The following is a 17,065-nucleotide window of genomic DNA, read 5'->3' as shown; positions in this document are numbered from 1 at the left end:
AAGGGTGACAGAATATGGATATTTGGTTCATTTGTACAGAGTGAAAGTGAAAGGTACTCAGTCGTGTCCAACTCTTTGTGACCCCATGGACTATACTATATTTTTTTGGGCTCCAACATAACTGCAGATGGTGCCTGCAGCCATGAAATCAAAAGACACTTGCTCCTTGAAAGAAAAGCTGTGACCAACCTAGACAGCATATTAAAAAGCAGAGACATTACTTTGCTGACAAAGGTCCATCTAGTCAAAGCTATGGATTTTCCAGGAGTCACGTGTGGATGTGAGAGTTGGACTATAAAGAAAACTGAGCATGGAAGAATTGATGCTTTTGAACTGCGGTGTTGGAGAAGACTCTTGAGAGTCCCTTGGGCTGCAAGGACATCCAACCAGTCAATCCTGTAGGAAATCAGTCCTGAATATTCACTGGAAGGACTGATGCTGAAATTCCAATACTTTGGCCACCTGATGTGAAGAACTGACTCATTGGAAAAGACCCTGATGCTGGGAAAGATTGAAGGCAGCAGGAGGAGAGGGGATGACAGAGGATGAGATGGTTGGATGGCATCACCAACTTGATGGACATCTGTTTGAGCAAGCTCCGGCAGTTGGTGATGGACAGGGAAGCCTGGCATGCAGCAGTCCATGGGGTTGCAAAGAGTTGGACACGACTGAGCAACTGAACTGACTGATTGGACTATACAGTCTATGGAATTTTCCAGGCCAGAATACTGGAGTGTGTAGCCATTCCCTTCTTCAGGGGATCTTTCCAACCCAGAGATCAAACCCAAGTTTCCCCCATTGCAGGTGGATTCTTTACCAGCTGAGCCATCAGGGAAGCCCCAGAATATTTGAGTGGGTAGCCTATCCCTCTCCAGTGGATCTTCCTGACCCAGGAATCAAACCAGGGTTTCCTGCATTTCAGGCAGATTCTTTACCAGCTGAGCTACCAGGGAAGCCCAATTTGTATGAGCGATATGCCGAATTCTAGTTATCAAAACTCAAAGAGATTTATCAAGCTACCTCCCCTGATCTAAGAAATGAAACTCAGCTGTTCACAGAGGGGCAGTTCGTTTACCAACATGACAAGACAGCCAACACACTGAACTCAGAATTTTACGAGAAATTTTTTTGATGAGAGGGCAGGTATTCAGGTTCCTACTGGACCTGTGGATTGAATTCTTGATGACTGGAAAACTTACTCAGTTTCCAGTGCTGAGCTGCCCAGTGCAATCACCTATTTTGTAGTGAAGAAGAATCTCATCACTTTTCAAAAATAGACTTTTAAAAGATGAACGCAGAAGAAACACAAAACATAATTCAGCTTATCCGTTTTCTACTTTCAAGAGAGACCCAGAGTTTTTGGTGAGTATGAATTATGCTTCAAGGTTTTGTGGCAGCTTTTAAAGAACAAATCTCAGGATGTGTCTTGAATTATCCAGCCAAAATTGTGGCCTGTTTTCAAGAGAAGCAGATTGAGATGGAAGTAAACTACGCTAGACAGCAAAGCACTGTCTCAAATTTTGGAAACGTGTGCATTTCAGAGATATCCTGAAATTTTTTTCTCTGTAAAAATTGTTTGAGTCTACACAGCTCCGTGAATGAATTTTTCCTTAGGAATTGCTAAATTAAAGCTAAGAGCCATCTATGGTGGTTTAATTCTGAATTAAAATATGGTTGGCACTTTGTGAAGTATTACTAAAGCTATGTGCTTTTGAATGGATAAAGTTGATAAAACATTTTTGTTACTCGAATTATATTTTTAAACTCTTATTTTAAAATAGGGACAAAATTTAATCACTGTTGGTAAAAAATTTCTTGCACAAATTTCTGATTTTCTTGTGACTGCTATTTTTTATAGCATCTTTAAGTTCATTTTATTTACATTGAGCATTTAATGGGTTTTATGATTTTGTAAACTATATAGGCTTATATTTAGGCTAGAAAATATAGTATCAGTCCTAATGAACTTTACTAAGGTACACAATTTTTAAACAAGTATGTCTTGGATGCTTACTGAGTTTCAGTTACTAGGCTAAGCAATGGGGCTATAGAAATACACACACACACACACACACACACACACACACACTCCCTGTCCTCCCTCACTGAACTGAGTGAGTCAGTGCAGAATGCAGACAAGTTAAATAGGCAAATAGAATACAATGTGTGCTCAGTCATGTCTGACTCTTTGTGGCCCAATGAACTGTAGCTTGCCTGGCTCCTCTGTCCAGGGAATTTTTCCAGGCAAGAATAGTGGAGTGTGTTGCACTTCCTCCTCCAGGGGATCTTCCCCATCCAGGGATCCAACCCTCCTCTCTTGCCTCTCCTGCATTGGCAGGAGGATTCTTTACCAGTAGCACCACCTGGGAAGTGTGATAGAGCTGTAATAGGGAAACAGAAAAGGGATGTACAGGAAGATTTCCAGGGGGAAACAAGCATCTTCTTTGAGACCAGACGAATGAGTAGGAATCAGTTCCAATCAGTTTCAGAAGATTGTTCCAGGCAGAGGAAACAGTAAGTACAAGGCAGCAGAGGAAAGGTGGCTGGGTGTGGTGAGGAAGCTGAAAGAAATGAGGGGCTGGGCAGCAGAGAGTGAGGTCGGAAAGCACTGAAGATAGGATGGAGAGAAGTATGCAGGACCCAGATGCTGAAGGGTCCAGAGAGCCTCAGTGTGGTTTGGGGCTTTGAGCGTTTAAAGCAGCGTGGTGGTTTGATCAGATTTGCTCTCTGCAAAGATCACTTTGAGAGCTCCGTCGAGAATGATTTGGAGGGAAGCAGGAGTGCCCTCAGGGAACCAGTTGGCTCAGTGTAGACATCCGGGATGGACGTCGCTAATGGTCGAGAAATGGGACTGCGAAGCTCAAGAAAGGAGGGGAACTTGAGAGATCCTGTGTTAAGGGGGTAGAATTTATAGGAGTTGGCAATGGAATGGATGTGACGTGTGAGGGAGGAATCAGACATGACTGCCAGGTTTCAGGAGTCGTTCGTTCACTGAGACTGGTAACAAAGGAGGCAGAGTTGTGGGAGGAAGAGAAGATGGCATAAGGAATACTGATATTTAAGAAACAGGAAGATTAAGAAGGTGAAGGACCCCCAGTTTGAGCCGAGCGGGGTTCGTTGTTCTGGGCACCCAGCCTCCTCCGCCTTTTCCTCCGCCTCTTCCTCTGTCTCAACGCCCACGCGGCCAGCTGGAGCTGTAACCAACAAGAGGAGGGAGACCCCTCTCCGCTGACAGCCTGAGCTCTGCGCATGCCCAGTGGGTGCCGTGCTCCGAGCCTGCGCAGTCGGGGAAATTCGGACCCTAGGGATGCCTGCCTGCACTTCTCCTGCAGACCTGCGGCGTCCACAGCCCTACCTTCCCGCGCGGCCAGCTGCCGCTCACTCCCGCCCCTTCCGTGTTTTGGTCGCGCACGGGTTTCGTCAGTCGCAGAGGCGATTGGCTGTTAGAGGGATTCGAGAGCGACGATTGGCTATCATTGGCCGTCACTCAAGCGCCCTCCCGGAGATGGTGCGAGGTGGGAGGGGAGCTGGAGAGACCCGGGAGCTGACTGACGGGAGGTAAGCAGGGGATGCTGGGCGGCATCGGTTTGTGCTTTGGGCCGGCTGCTGAAGCCAGGCACTTTTCCGGTCGCTTCGGCGAGGCGCTCTCTTGCTGCTCGGCCACGCTATTCTGCCTGGCGCCTGCAACGCCCCCAGCCCCCAACCCCGACTTGATTTCCAGTCTGGGGCTTCGTTGCAGCTGAAGCACGATCGTCGCCACGCCTTAGGGGGAAGCCAGCGGGGCTGAGGGGGAGGTTTCCCCAACCGAATGGCCTCCTTCCTTGTCTCCGAATTCTACCTGTGCTCCAGGGGCCCGGTCCCCACCGCTAAGGGCAACCTTTCCTGTTTCGCCTGCCGCCGCGGTTTCTCCCTGTCCAGCTCCCCTCACCGGGCCCTTTGTTTTGGTCGTTGTTTAAACACGTCAGAATCATCTCTTCAGCCAAATTGTGAGTCTTTAGAAGGTTCCGTACCTTGGTCCCTCTTTTCTTGAATACCATTCAGGGTTCAATCTCGGTGCCTTGCGTTGCAATTTATAGTCAAGTATTTGCTCGTTGCTTCTTACTATGATTCCCTATGAAAGGAAGGGTTAGGAATACTTCGGGTTTTCCTTTTGTTGATCTTTTTGTACCATTCGTGCTTGGATCATCTAATTCTTAGAAGCAAGGATACGAAGAGCCAACACTTGTTGAGTTAGGCTAAGCATTTTAGTATCCATTATGTGTTTTAATCCAGAAATCATTTCAGTGAAACAGGCATGATTATTCTCGTGCTAATAATACATGGGAAACCCGGGTTTAAGTAACTTGCCTAAGATCACAGGGCTAGTAAATGTTTGGAGCTTTCTAATCATATCAGTCAAAATCCCTCATCCACTGCTGTGATATTAATATCCTGTTTTACCTTTAAGGAAACAGGTTCAGAGAAGCTAAGTGATTTGTCCAAAAGTAAAATAATGTTATAAATTTACTTGAACGTTAAAAGAGCTCATAGTAGGTGTGTGCTGACTCTGCAGATAGAACTGAAGAGAACACAGACCAGGCTTTCTAGGAGCTCACAGCTTATTGGAGGAAACTTACAAAATAGCTACTGGATAAAGCATGCTTTGGGTATTGTGTGTGACGTCTTTGATGAGGAGGGAATCAAACATAAAAAGGTAAGACAGGCAGATGGAGGAGGAGAATGGAGCCATGCTCCCTGGCTTTGAATTCTGTCTCCATCACTTCCTAGCTTTGTGATCTTGGGTAAGTTACTTAACCTATCTGGGCCATTTCCTCATCTGTAAAGTGGGATAATCAGGCTGCCTACTTCAATAGGATTGTTGTACTAATGAGTTTTTATAAATATCAGACACTTAGAACAGTGGTTAGCATATGCTTCTGTGCGTGCTTAGTCATGTCTGACTCTGCGACCCCATGGACTGTAGCTCTCCAGGCTCCTCTGTCCATGGAATTTTCCAGGCAAGAATACTGGAGTGGATTGCCATTTCCTTTTCCAGGGGATCTTCCCAACACCGAGATCAAACCTGCATCTCCTGCACTGGTAGGTGGATTTTGTACCCCTGAGCCACCAGAGAAGCCCTAGGTTTTTATACCCTCTGTGCTGCTCTGTGCTGTGCTTACTTGCTTAGTCATGTTCAATTCTTTGAGACCCCGTGGACTGTAACCTACCAGGCTCCTCTGTCTGTGGAATTTTCCAGGCAAGAATACTGGAATAGGTTGCCATTTCCTTAAGGCTTCCTTAAAAAGGGGTTTCTGGTACTTCCCTCGTTGTCCAGTGGTTAAGACTCCGTGCTTCCAAGGCAGGGGTTGCCGGTTTGGTCCCTGGTCAGAGAACTAAGATCCCACATGCCATGAGGTATGGACAAAAAAGGGGGAGGGGTTCCTTTGGTAACCAGTTAGATATAGTAGGTTCTTATACTTGTAAGTATGAAAGATTTTATGCATTTTGTATTTTCTGGGGTCTTCCCCTTTCATTGTGTAGTAAAGTTCTTTTTCAGAGTTCCCACCTCTTTCTGGAAGGCCAGAGGGAGCAATACCCCACTCCCTTCCTGGGTACCACAGTGAGAGTTGGTGAGAATCCTCAAGGAGGTGATGCTCAGGGGACAGAGTCAGGGCCTCTTAGTGTCTTTTCTTCCCCCAGAGATTTTTGTTTGCAGTGTCACCTCTCATTCTGTGTTTTGTTTTGTTTTTTTTGTTTGTCTGTTTTGCTTTAAATGTTAAAAACAGTGGTTAGATGCCACGAAGTAGGTGGCAATGCCTTAACTGTATGCGTGTTGTCAGGCCCGAGAGCCTCTTCCATCCTTGTCAAGGGGAGTGCTAACCTTCTCTCCTTTCATACAACACTGTGTTTTGTTTTAATGAGGGAAACTATCCTTTTATTGTTCCTCAGACTCTGTTTCTGGAGGCCCCATCACAACTGGGCTTCTGAGTTAAAGGGCAGATTTCTAGGCCTAACCCCAGCTTTCCCAGATCTGAATCTCTAGGGCAGGAGCTGGAAACCTCTGCATTTGTGTGCATATTAAAGGTTGAGAACCTTTTGTTTTTTATTCAGCTTTCTTCAACGAATGTTTATTACCCGCCTAAGTGTGCCTAACACTGTGTACACCCAGTATAAACTGGACAGACAACTGCCTCTTGTGTGAAATAGAATTGACATTTTTGTTCAGAGGATATTAAGGCAGTGGCGAAGTAAAGCACCAGATAGGTTAGGCAAAAGGAGTATGTGTGGCACTTCATAAGTCTGATGGAGTACTTACAATGTGATCCAGTGAGAAATAAGGAGCTTCTAGGCTCATCTGTGTGCATAGGAAAAATGTGGACTTTGGAGTCAGCCTGACCTGACCCTACCACTGGTGTGTGATCTTGAGCAAACCAGTTAACCTCTCCAGGCCTTATGCCCTTATCTATGAAGGAAATTAAAAACAGTACTTCCCTCATAGGATGGTGTTGGTAATTAGATGACACAGTGTGCTTAGTAGGTGCTTGGTGTATAGCAGATTAAAAGCAGAAGGGTTTGTTATCCCCATTCTGAAGATAAGGGTGTTCAGGAATAGAAGGGTTAAGCTTACTTGGCCAAGGTCACACAACTAAGTAGGTGGTGGACAGAGTCATCTGAGTCTGGGCTCTGGGTCATTTTTCAAAGCCATCTTTTTGAACCTGAGCATTGTTCTGCCTCCTGTAGGAGTAATTCCTTCTTGATGGGTTGCTCTGAAGCACCTTGAAAAAGTGTCTGTTAAAGTTCTTAGCTCAGAGCCTGGCACGCTCAATAATGTCAGTTTGTATTCTCCATTCCCAGGAACACCAGATGGCTTCCAGGGGTTTGAAGAACTGCTACTCTGTCCTTACTGAGAAAGCACAGCGTTTCTCACGGGTCACTGAAAAATATCTCTTGGTTCTAGGCTGGCTGGCTGTCCCGTGTCAACCCCCAGCAGCACTTGGGTGGAATCCTTACAGGTGTCAATTTCTTCCTCCTCTAGGGTGAAGGCCATGCCGCCTCCTGGGAAAGTTCCCCGAAAGGAGAACCTGGGGCTGCAGTGTGAGTGGGGGTCCTGTTCCTTTGTGTGCTCGGCCATGGAGGAGTTCTGCCAGCACGTCACTCAGCACCTGCAGCAGCACCTCCAGGGCTCCGGGGAGGAAGAAGAGGAAGAGGAGGACCTGCTTGGTAAGGAAGCAGGACACAGGAGGGGGAAAGAGCTCAAGGGATGGTGGAAAATCTTCCTCTCTTTGCCACAGAGGGAGAAGACAGCCAGTGAGAGTGGCGGTTTATTTTCCTAATTGTGCTTTTTTTTTTGTTTATGAAAACATTGTAGACTCATTCTGGAAAACTCATCCAGCAAGGATATGTGGAATGAACCTTTCCTCTTGCCATTATAAGTCAATTGACTGACAGTACTTTAGTGAACATTCTTTTTGACCTCTCTCTGCATGTATATATATAAATTAGATAGGGTTTTATTTTTTTTTAAAGGATCATATTGTACAAGCTGTTGGCAGTCTGCTTTTTTCACTCTCTGGCAGTGTTTTTATTTATTTATTTTTTACTGTGACCACTAGTTAGAAATGCATTTTGTGTCACAACCCTGTATACAGAAGTTAAGAAATGCTAAAAACAATCCTTGCTTTGATTAAATTATTTCTGAATTGTTCTATTTTATTCTCTTTAATTAAAAAGAAATTGTGATTTGCAATCCCCTAAATTGATTTCACTACCCACTAATGGGTCACAACACAGTTTGAAAAAAACTTTTCTACAGAAGTCTCTACAGATAGAGACTGCTCTCCTTCCCCACCTCAAATTCCGTTTGAATCTAGTGACTGTAACCTATAACTAATAGCTTCAAAAGTCAAGTAATATTTATACAGAAGGGAAATTAGGTGATTATTGTATTTTTAAAAGTACCTACTTTTCAAAACAAGTAAACCTCTATAGAGCATTGAAAATTTGGTGCTTAGAGAGATAGGAAGTAGACTGGGATAGCTGATAGGCCTTCCTAGAGAAGGCTGATCTTGGGCAGAATATGGGGGAAAGGAAAAACCTATGGTTTGACAGGAAGGAGTGGGAGGCATCCCAGGTTCCTCAGGGAAGAGCAGAAACTCCAAGCCACAGTAGCAAATGCCAGCCACACCTGCTGTGACTGAGTCAGTGGCACTGGGCTGTGCACACACTGTCTCCCTGCCTAGACCACGCTTCCTCTCCACCTGGTTGCAGTTTTCTATTTATGCATGTGATTATTTTGATGTGTTTTTCTTCCTGGCTGAAAGCTGTGCAAGGGCAAGGACTGGGACTCTTTTTGTACTCGTTGTTCTATTCCCAGTTCCTGGCACACAATTAGTCACTAAATGCTAGCATTTGCTCAATGAACTCCTGGTATACCAGGTCACCCCAGCCTGGTCCCTTGCTGCTAAGTGGAAGGAGTGCTTTGGAAAGTTATCAGTCACTTCCTTCTAAACCCCTTTTTGCAGAGGAGGAATTCTCCTGCTTGTGGCGGGAGTGTGGCTTCTGTTCTCCGGACAATTCTGCTGATCTCATCCGCCATGTCTACTTCCACTGCTACCACACCAAGCTGAAACAGTGGGGACTGCAGGCCCTGCAGAGCCAGGCTGACCTCAGCCCCTGCATCCTGGACTTCCAGAGCCGCAACCTCATCCCTGACATTCCCGACCACTTCCTGTGTCTGTGGGAGCATTGTGAGGTCAGCAGACAGAGCCAGGAGTAGGGATGGAGAGGGGTTGGGGATCTCAACTCAAGACTTCTTAAGCCTTTCTGGGATATGCTATATTCCTGAAGTTTCTGCTAATAGCCTTTCTTCATTTCTGGGTAGCCCCTTGCTCAAACTTTCCTATCCCCACCAATTAATTTGGGAGAGAACCAAGAAGCCCCCCTCAGGACACCTGGGAGTAGGAGTCCCTCCACCCATCCTCAGTCCTTACCCCAAGTTGCTTGTGGCACAGAACTCCTTTGACAATCCCGAGTGGTTCTACCGGCATGTGGAAGCGCACAGCCTGTGTTGTGAATACCAAGTAGTCGGCAAGGACAACAATGTGGTGCTCTGTGGCTGGAAAGGTAGGGCCACTCCTTAATTTCTGGCTTCTAAAGAAACTTTGGGATTGCTACGGGACCAGGGCAGCTAGGGGTAGGACCAGTCCTGCAGGGCAGGGTTGGCTGCTGACTGAAGAGACTTGGGGGTACCACACCCTATTCTGGGGGTTTGTGACTAGACCTGACCGGGCCTTCCTTCCCAGGCTGTACCTGCACCTTCAAGGACCGCTTTAAGCTTCGAGAGCACCTCCGCAGCCATACCCAGGAGAAGGTGGTGGCCTGTCCCACCTGTGGGGGCATGTTCGCCAACAACACCAAGTTCTTAGATCATATCCGTCGCCAGTCCTCGTTGGATCGTAAGCGATTGAAAAAGAAGGGGCATGGGTGCAGGCTGTCCTACTAGGGGTGGTGGCTGGGGGCACATTCTCAGGAGAAGGGGCCCCTGAAGGTATCTGCAGCTTAGCCATATCTATCTTGAGCGCTCAGTCACCGGCACGGTCTCTGCTGATGGGGACTCGTTAGACGTTGTTCACTCCATGCTTACTGTGTGCCACGGCTCTTATCTCAGGGAATCCTCGCAGCAGCCCTGTGAGGTACGCTGCTTATCCCCCGTTTTTGCAGATGAGAAAACAGGCTCAGGTTAAATCACTTACCTGAGATCACGCTGCTAATAAGTGGGCAAGTCAGAATTCTAATTCAGGTTCTCCACTCCAAGTCCCATGCTCTTTCCATGATACTAGGTCCACCCAGAGTTCCCCAAGCTCCCCTCTTCTTAGGTGGTTTCCCTCTCCCAGCATGCTCTCCTCCTCTCTGCCACCCCCGTGCCCCACCTGTCTTCTGCCTGACCCACTGCAGAGCAGCACTTCCAGTGCTCTCACTGTTCCAAGAGATTTGCCACAGAGCGGCTTTTGCGGGACCACATGCGTAACCATGGTGAGTAGCCGGCCGTCCCCTCCTCCTGGCCTGCCCTCCAGGCTTCCGCCAGCTTCCCAGTCACAGCCTCTCTGCTCCTCAGTGAACCACTACAAGTGCCCTCTGTGTGACATGACCTGCCCACTGCCTTCCTCCCTCCGAAACCACATGCGCTTTCGCCACAGCGAGGCCCGTCCCTTTAAATGTGACTGTTGCGACTACAGGTAAGAGGAAACAGGATGGGAAATCACAAAACTTGGGTTCCAGGATCCCCCAGGCTTTCTGATCCCTCCTGACCTTTCTTGGCAGCTGCAAGAATCTGATCGACCTCCGGAAGCACCTAGATACCCATAGCAAGGAGCCAGCCTACAGCTGCGATTTTGAGAACTGCACCTTCAGTGCCCGGTCGCTGTACTCTATCAAGTCACATTACCGAAAAGTGCATGAAGTGAGTGGGGCTGATGGTAGGGAGGGGCCGGCAGAAGTGTGGGGGGTGCCTGGCGGGGGGGAAGCTGGCCTCACTCTCCCCTCCCCACCAGGGAGACTCTGAGCCAAGGTACAGATGCCACGTGTGTGACAAATGCTTCACAAGGGGCAACAACCTCACTGTGCACCTTCGCAAGAAGCACCAGTTCAAGTGGCCCTCAGGGCACCCCCGCTTTCGGTATGTCTCCCAACCTCCCCCCACCAAGATTTCTGCAGTTTTTCTTCATACTTTTCAGCAATTTAAAAACCTTGAATTTGATGGTGCTCTGATGTCCACTCTCTCCATTTAGGCTCAAGCAACCTCCAAAATATTGGTGGGACAAAGAGTATTTATCTAATTTTTGAATCTAGGGAACAATACCAAACCTAATAAATGATCCCAAAAGCCCCGCAGCCAGAACCAGAGCCCAGAGTGTGAACCCAAGGGTCCTAATCAGTAGCTTCATGGCCTTCTCATAAACCCTTTGACAGCCCTACTGTCCAACACAGACAGTTCCTCTCTCTTCCCTCCGCTCCCTTTCCTATTTTTTAAAAAAAATATTTATTTATTGACTGCATCGGGTCTTAGTTGCAGCACACATGATCTTCATTGCAGCCCTACTGTGAAGGCTTCTAGGGAGAAGTGCAGGCTTCTCTCTAATTGTGATGTATGAGTTCTCTAGTTGAGGCACGTGGGCTTAGTTGTCCTGTGGCATATGGGATCTTGGTTCCCCCACCAGGGATTGAAGCCCCATCCCCTGCATTGGAAGGTATGTTTTTAACCACTGGACCACCAGGGAAGTCCCTCCCTTTCCTTTCTGAGTAATGAACCTTCTTGCCTTTTCTTCTAAATATTATACAATAAAGACTTTTTTTTTGTCTTTAACACCCATCACTTAGAATCCCAGGGCTTCTTCCTTCCCTCCTGCTGTCCCTTACCTCGCCAGTCTCCAGACTGTCTGCTCCCCGTCCACGCCGTACCCTCCGCCCCTGCTTGCTATACCCTCCATGCTCCTCCTTCACCAGGTACAAGGAGCATGAGGATGGCTACATGCGACTGCAGCTGGTTCGCTATGAGAGTGTAGAGTTGACCCAGCAACTGCTGCGGCAGCCACAAGAGGGATCGGGCCTGGGAGCATCTCTGAATGAGAGCAGCCTGCAGGACATCATTCTGGAAACAGTGCCGGGGGAGCCAGGACCCCAGGAGGAAGCCGAAGAGGAAGGTGGGGGCAGTGAGGGCACAGCCCTCCCGGCCTCTCAGGACACGTCCAGCCCTATCATCCACGTGGTGAACCAGACCAATGCCCAGGGTGAGCGGGAGGTCGTCTATTACGTGCTGTTCGAAGCCCCGGGAGAGCCCCCACCCGCCTCTGAGCCCCCCGTGGGGGGCGTTATAGGAGAGCTTCAGGGAGCTGCTGAGGAGCCAGAAGTCCGGATGGTGTGAAGGCTGCAGGCCCCGACCCTTGCTACCTCCAGGCCCTGGAGTCTGAGCCGGGCTGGTGGCAGCGCCCCTAGTGGTCAGCCCTTGTCAGTGGATGCCTTTAGGAGTGATGCTGAGAGCTGCATGTTCCACTCGAGCTGGCTTGCGTCACTCGGCGGGCTGAGGGACATCCTTTTTCTGCCAGTCCACATTCTTTGGTGATCCTGAAGAGTTTTGATTCTTTGAGGGGGGGCACCCTGGTTGTGTGTGTGTTCCTGTAGAGGGGGCTAGTGTCAGGCTTAAAACCCTAATCTCCTAGACATGCTAAAACAGGGATGAAAATCCATAGTCAACTCACATCCATTCCTATCTGTAGGGGTCCTTGGGCCCAGGGATGCCAAGTAACTGATCCCTCCAAGGGCCCTTTCCTCAAAACCAGCCAAGGCATTTCCCTCTGAATGGTTCCTCTTATAGCCTCAAGGACTTTCATGGTTATCCTCAGGGATGGGATTGGAGGCACTGAGTTTGTGCATAACAATTGTTTCTGGTAATAAAAGAAACGTGTGGGCTGTTACTCATTTCTTCTTCCTTATGTTTGGTGGTATTAACTAGGTAATGAGATACCGCTGCCCAGAAGTGGAGCAGAATAATTAGACTTGTTTACCTTTCAGTGACTGGGGTTTGTTTTGTTTTTAACTGTCCTCTTGTTCCCTGCCTCCCTCCCCCTCACCCCACCTTTGGTGAAACTTCTCCGTTTCCTCTTGGAACATCTACCACCTCCATAGAGGTCCCAGGCATAGGCCAGCAGTGGGCAGTAGAACACTCTGGAATGGACGAGTGTAGCTCACCAGGGAGACGGAGCACCCGACCACGACCATACTCAGTGCTGGTTAGAGCCCAGTGCTTCTGGGGTAGGGGTTCTGCAGAGGCAGCTCTGGGGGTGGGGTGGGGGTGGGTGTGAAAGGCCCTAGGGAAGAACAGGTACTTGGAGTCCTAGAACCAGGTTAGAAAGGTATGTGTCTGAAGGTGTGTTTTCCTGAAGAAAAGGGTCTTTTTTCACTAGATTCTCAAAGGGGTTGGAAGCTTTCAAAATAGGAACCATTTTTTAGGCCTGTCTAGTCACATCTTAGGACTCTGTATCCACTCTTAGAGTCTCTGCCACTCTCAAGAAATCAAGGAGCACTTTCGGGGACGGCATCTAGAGGCATTCAGGATGGTGCAGCATCTGACGTACCGTCGTAGGCTGTCCTACAATACAGCCTCTAACAAAACCAGGCTGTCCCGAACCCCTGGTAATAGAATTGTTTTACCTTTGTGCCAGGAAGGTTGGGAAAGCACCAGAATCTGCATGTGGTGTGTGCCCAGGCCGACTTAGAGGTGTTTGTGCTGTGAGACTAAAGTTCTCATGAGGTTGTCTAAAACGAAGAAACACGTCAGCCAGGCCTATGGTGGTTTCATGTGTGCTAAATGTGTCCGGGATAGCATCAAGCGCGCTTTCCTCATTGAAGAGCCCAAGATCGTTGTGAAAGTATTCAAAGCACAAGCACAGAGTCAGAAAGCTAAGTAAAAAATGAACCATTTTTGAGTAAAAAAAAAAAAAAGATCAAGGAAATACTGTCAGGGGTTTTAGATGGGCAGGAAGCTATCCCCCCTCCCTTCAATAATTAAATGTAATTCTTACTACAAAAACCTACTTTTTTGTGTGCCTGTTGGTGAAAGAATTCAGAAAGAAAAGTCAGTTAATTCCATCAGCCATTTACTGAGTTCTTCCTATATTCAGGCACTGTGACGGGTGCTAAGGATACAAAGATGGATAAACGCAGGCAGGACCTGCCGTGGCGTGACTTGGAGTCCAGAGGTGAGGAAAGACCTAAATGAGTGGGCGGTCAGGGTTCATTGAGGAGACTCAAAGAAGGAGCTGACCGTATTACTTGGGCAAGGGCTCAGGAAGGGCTTCGGCAAAGAAACGAATAGAGCTACCATCTACAAAGGGGTGGCAGGTTATTCCAGGCAGAAGAGACTAGGTCTGGAATTTAAAGAGGGACTTTATGGTCTTAAGCACTGAGGGCCATAGGCTGTAGAGAGAGAAGACTGGGAAAGAATGCAAAGCCACCCAGAAGGACTGCATCAAGATTTAGAATGGTGATTCTGGCCATGATGGGGAATGAGAGAGCAGGCCGACAAGTTAAGGGGTTGCTGCAGGAATTCAGGCAGAAATCCCGAGGGCTTTAAGGTCAAGTCAGTGTAGCTGTTCCTTTGCCTTTGCAAGAGCCACTTCAAGAAACACCAATGTGTTCACCATATACAAAAATAAACTCAAAATGGGTTAAAGACCTAAATGTAAGACCAGAAACTATAAAACTCCTATAGGAAAACAGGCAGAACACTGACATAAATTGTAGCAACATATTTTTGGATCTGTCTCCTAAGTATAGGAAACAAAAATAAAGGGGACCCAATAAAAGCTTCTGCATAGAAAAGGAAACTAAACAAAATGAAAAGACAACCTGCAGAGGGAGAGAAAATATTTGCAAATGATACTCAAAGAGAATCCAAAATATAGAAAGCAACTCCTGCAACTCAACATCAAAAGGAAAAAAATTAGAAATTGGGCAGAACTGAAGAGATATTTTTCCAAAGAGGACATGCAGATAACTGTTAGGGAAATTAAGATGGAGGAAGTCTTGTTCAGGTTTCAAAGACAAGAAAGCAGAGCAGGCCTCTGACCTTGCTTATGACCTGCCTTGACACTGCCTTGACTACATGCCTGCTTGTGAATGTACTAATTGGTACCAGTAAGGTGCATGACACTATAGATAGAGATTGAGTCTTGAAATTGAGTCCTGAGAATCTGGCCAATTCCTCAGGACCTAAAAAATTTCATCATTCACAAGATAAATAGCTCTGCTAGAAAGGTCAAAAAACTAGAGCTGCATTTTTGCTTGTAAACATGATGATGCCAGTTTGAAGCTTGGGATCACAACAGGGAGTCCCCAAAACTGCAATTTGAAGTCTTGCCCATGAGTGGATGCACTACCTGGGACCTTTTCTCAGTTGGGACTCCAGATTGCTGTTACACAGGACATCCCAGTGCTGTTTGAATCTGGATGTTAGTCAGTCCAGTTCAGTGGTGTATGTGCTGTTACTCCCCTCTACTGTTTCTATTTCTCTTTTCTTTTAATGATTGTATGTTGAAAGTAAATTAGATACTTCTCTGTTAAATATTAAAATTGTTTATTTGTGTATAATCAGTGGTTTCTTTTGTTAAGGAATCCTTCGAACCTGAAATGAAACTTAAAACTTTCAGCAAAACAATAGCCAATAGGCATATGAAAAGATGCTCAACATTGCTAATCATCAGAGAAATGCAAATCAAAACCACAATGAGATATCATCTCACACCTATCAGAAAGGCTATAATAAAAAAAGAACACAAATAACATGTTGGTGAGGATGTGGAGAAACAGTTCACTGTTGGTGGGAATGTAAATCAGTGCAGCCACTGTGGAAAGCAGTATGGAGGTTTCTCAAAAAACTAAAAGTAGACCCACCATACCATCCAGCAATTCTACCTGAGTGTGTATCCGAAAAAAAAAAAAAAACCAAAACCACGAATTCAAAAAAATACATACACTCTAATATTCATCGCAGCACTATTTCCCATTGCCAGTATATGGAAACAACCTAAATGTCCATCAATAGATGAATGAATAAAGATGATGTAGCAAGTATGTAAATATATACACATATATATACAAGAATACTACTCAGTCATAAAAAAGAATGAAATTTTGCCATTTGCAACAATATGAATAGACTTGAAGGATATTGTACCAAGTGAAGTAAATCAGATAAAGATAAATACTATATGATATCACTTATTTATAGAATCTTAAAAAAGTAACAAACTAATGAAAAGAAGCAGGTTCACAGATGCAGAGAATAAATGAGTGGTTACTAGTCAGGAGAGGAAAGTGGAAAGGGACAAGGTAGGAGTAGGGGATTAAGAAGAGACTTCCCTGGAGGTCCAGTGGTTAAGAATCTGCCTTCCAATGGAGGGGATGTGGATTTGATCCCTGGTCTGAGAACTAGGATCTCATATGCTACAGAGCAACTAAGTCCGCGTGTGGCAACTACAGAGCCTGCCAGCTACAATGAAAGATCATGCATGCTGCAAGGAAGATCCCATCTGCCCCAATTAAGACCGGACACAGCCAAAAACAAATACAAATATTTTAAGAAATACAAACTATAATATATGAAATAAGCCACGAGTGGAAATTCTCTGGTGGTCCTGTGGTTAGGATTCTGTGCTTCCACTGCTGAGGGCCTGGGTTCAATCCCTGACCAGGGAACTAAGTTCCCACAAGTGGCACAGCCAGGGAAAAATAAGCTACAAGGATATACTGTACAACACAGGGAATATGACCAATATTTTATAATAACTATAAATGGAGTATAACTTCTAAAATGGTGAATTACTATATTATATAGCTCTAATATATACTGCACATTGACTATAGTTCAATAAAAAAATAAATGACTTTATAAAGAAGGCATTGAAGAGGTAATTTTTAAAAATGGCAACATAGAGGAGAGAGGAAAAGCGAGTGAAGACTCCATAAGCAAAACTACTGCATCTCCAGGCTCACTCCTCTAGGATCCTGTGTTAATTCGGTTACCCCACATCCTGTCCCTCCACTAAACAAGTATAATTCTAGTTCCCCCCCTTAGGCCTTCAGATAGTTGAAGCAACAGAAGTTCTTTGGGCTAAGTACCCTCAGTTTCTTCTAAACTTCCTTGTGTTGTGTGGTTTGGAGTCCCCATTCCATCCCCACGTCCTTGGTGCCTATGGTTTTGGTAGTTATACCATGTTCTCAGTTCATTATGAAGTCACTGCCCTCTGAAATCTCTAAGGCTTTACATCTGTTGTTATTGCCCAAACCATGCTTTTTCACTTTGTATGTCTGCAGTGGTGATCTTGGGCCTAACAGCAGGCCCTCATGTTTATCCTTATTAAATTTTGACTTGTTAGACTTAATTGACAACTGTCTCAAAGTGGCAGGTTAACAGGGCCAAAGGCAAACCCCCAAAGGCAAGTCAGTTAGAGACCTTTCTCCTAATCAAGACCAGATGAAGATGGGGACTGGCTAAGACTCTGTGTTTCCAATGCAGGGGACTTGAGTTCCA

The 17,065-nt window shown here is 46.3% G+C and overlaps 1 protein-coding gene, 1 non-coding gene and 1 pseudogene across 8 annotated transcripts; 2 read left to right on the top strand and 1 right to left on the bottom strand.

The window, feature by feature from the left end:
- The first annotated feature begins 2,347 nt into the window (after positions 1-2,347).
- On the top strand, positions 2,348-12,449 carry HINFP (histone H4 transcription factor). 7 transcript variants are annotated; one of them, XM_065945102.1, is made up of 11 exons: positions 2,395-2,514; positions 4,964-5,079; positions 7,016-7,200; positions 8,502-8,731; positions 8,991-9,102; positions 9,282-9,434; positions 9,934-10,011; positions 10,094-10,214; positions 10,300-10,438; positions 10,530-10,654; positions 11,482-12,449. In XM_065945102.1, exons 3-11 carry the CDS (start codon positions 7,026-7,028, stop codon positions 11,897-11,899), a joined length of 1,551 nt encoding a protein of 516 aa, XP_065801174.1. In that variant the 5' UTR covers positions 2,395-2,514; positions 4,964-5,079; positions 7,016-7,025; the 3' UTR covers positions 11,900-12,449. The 7 variants fall into 7 exon arrangements, with proteins under 7 accessions (XP_065801173.1, XP_065801174.1, XP_065801178.1 ...); XM_065945106.1 differs by having other exon boundaries at positions 2,433-2,514; positions 5,036-5,079; XM_065945103.1 differs by lacking the exon at positions 2,395-2,514 and adding an exon at positions 3,454-3,558.
- LOC136176146 (U6atac minor spliceosomal RNA) lies at positions 5,757-5,882 on the bottom strand. The gene has a single exon (XR_010664521.1). It is a non-coding gene; the product is annotated as a U6atac minor spliceosomal RNA (small nuclear RNA).
- A 473-nt stretch (positions 12,450-12,922) lies between the features above and the next one.
- LOC136174397 (large ribosomal subunit protein eL34-like) lies at positions 12,923-15,020 on the top strand (annotated as a pseudogene).
- The last annotated feature ends 2,045 nt before the right edge of the window (positions 15,021-17,065 follow it).

The sequence above is a fragment of the Muntiacus reevesi genome, chromosome 9 (genome assembly GCF_963930625.1).
Source record: "Muntiacus reevesi chromosome 9, mMunRee1.1, whole genome shotgun sequence".
Classification (NCBI taxonomy): domain Eukaryota; kingdom Metazoa; phylum Chordata; class Mammalia; order Artiodactyla; family Cervidae; genus Muntiacus; species Muntiacus reevesi.
The sequence above is the reverse complement of the archived record's forward strand: the minus strand, read 5'-3'. Positions and strand labels throughout refer to the sequence as shown.

Excerpts from the sequence above, each read along its gene's own strand:
- HINFP (XM_065945100.1), top strand. The coding sequence starts at position 3,308 with ATGCCTGCCTGCACTTCTCCTGCAGACCTGCGGCGTCCACAGCCCTAC. Across the intron at positions 8,732-8,990 it reads GTCTGTGGGAGCATTGTGAG|AACTCCTTTGACAATCCCGA; the intron begins GTCAGCAGACAG and ends CTTGTGGCACAG. Across the intron at positions 9,103-9,281 it reads GGTGCTCTGTGGCTGGAAAG|GCTGTACCTGCACCTTCAAG; the intron begins GTAGGGCCACTC and ends CTTCCTTCCCAG.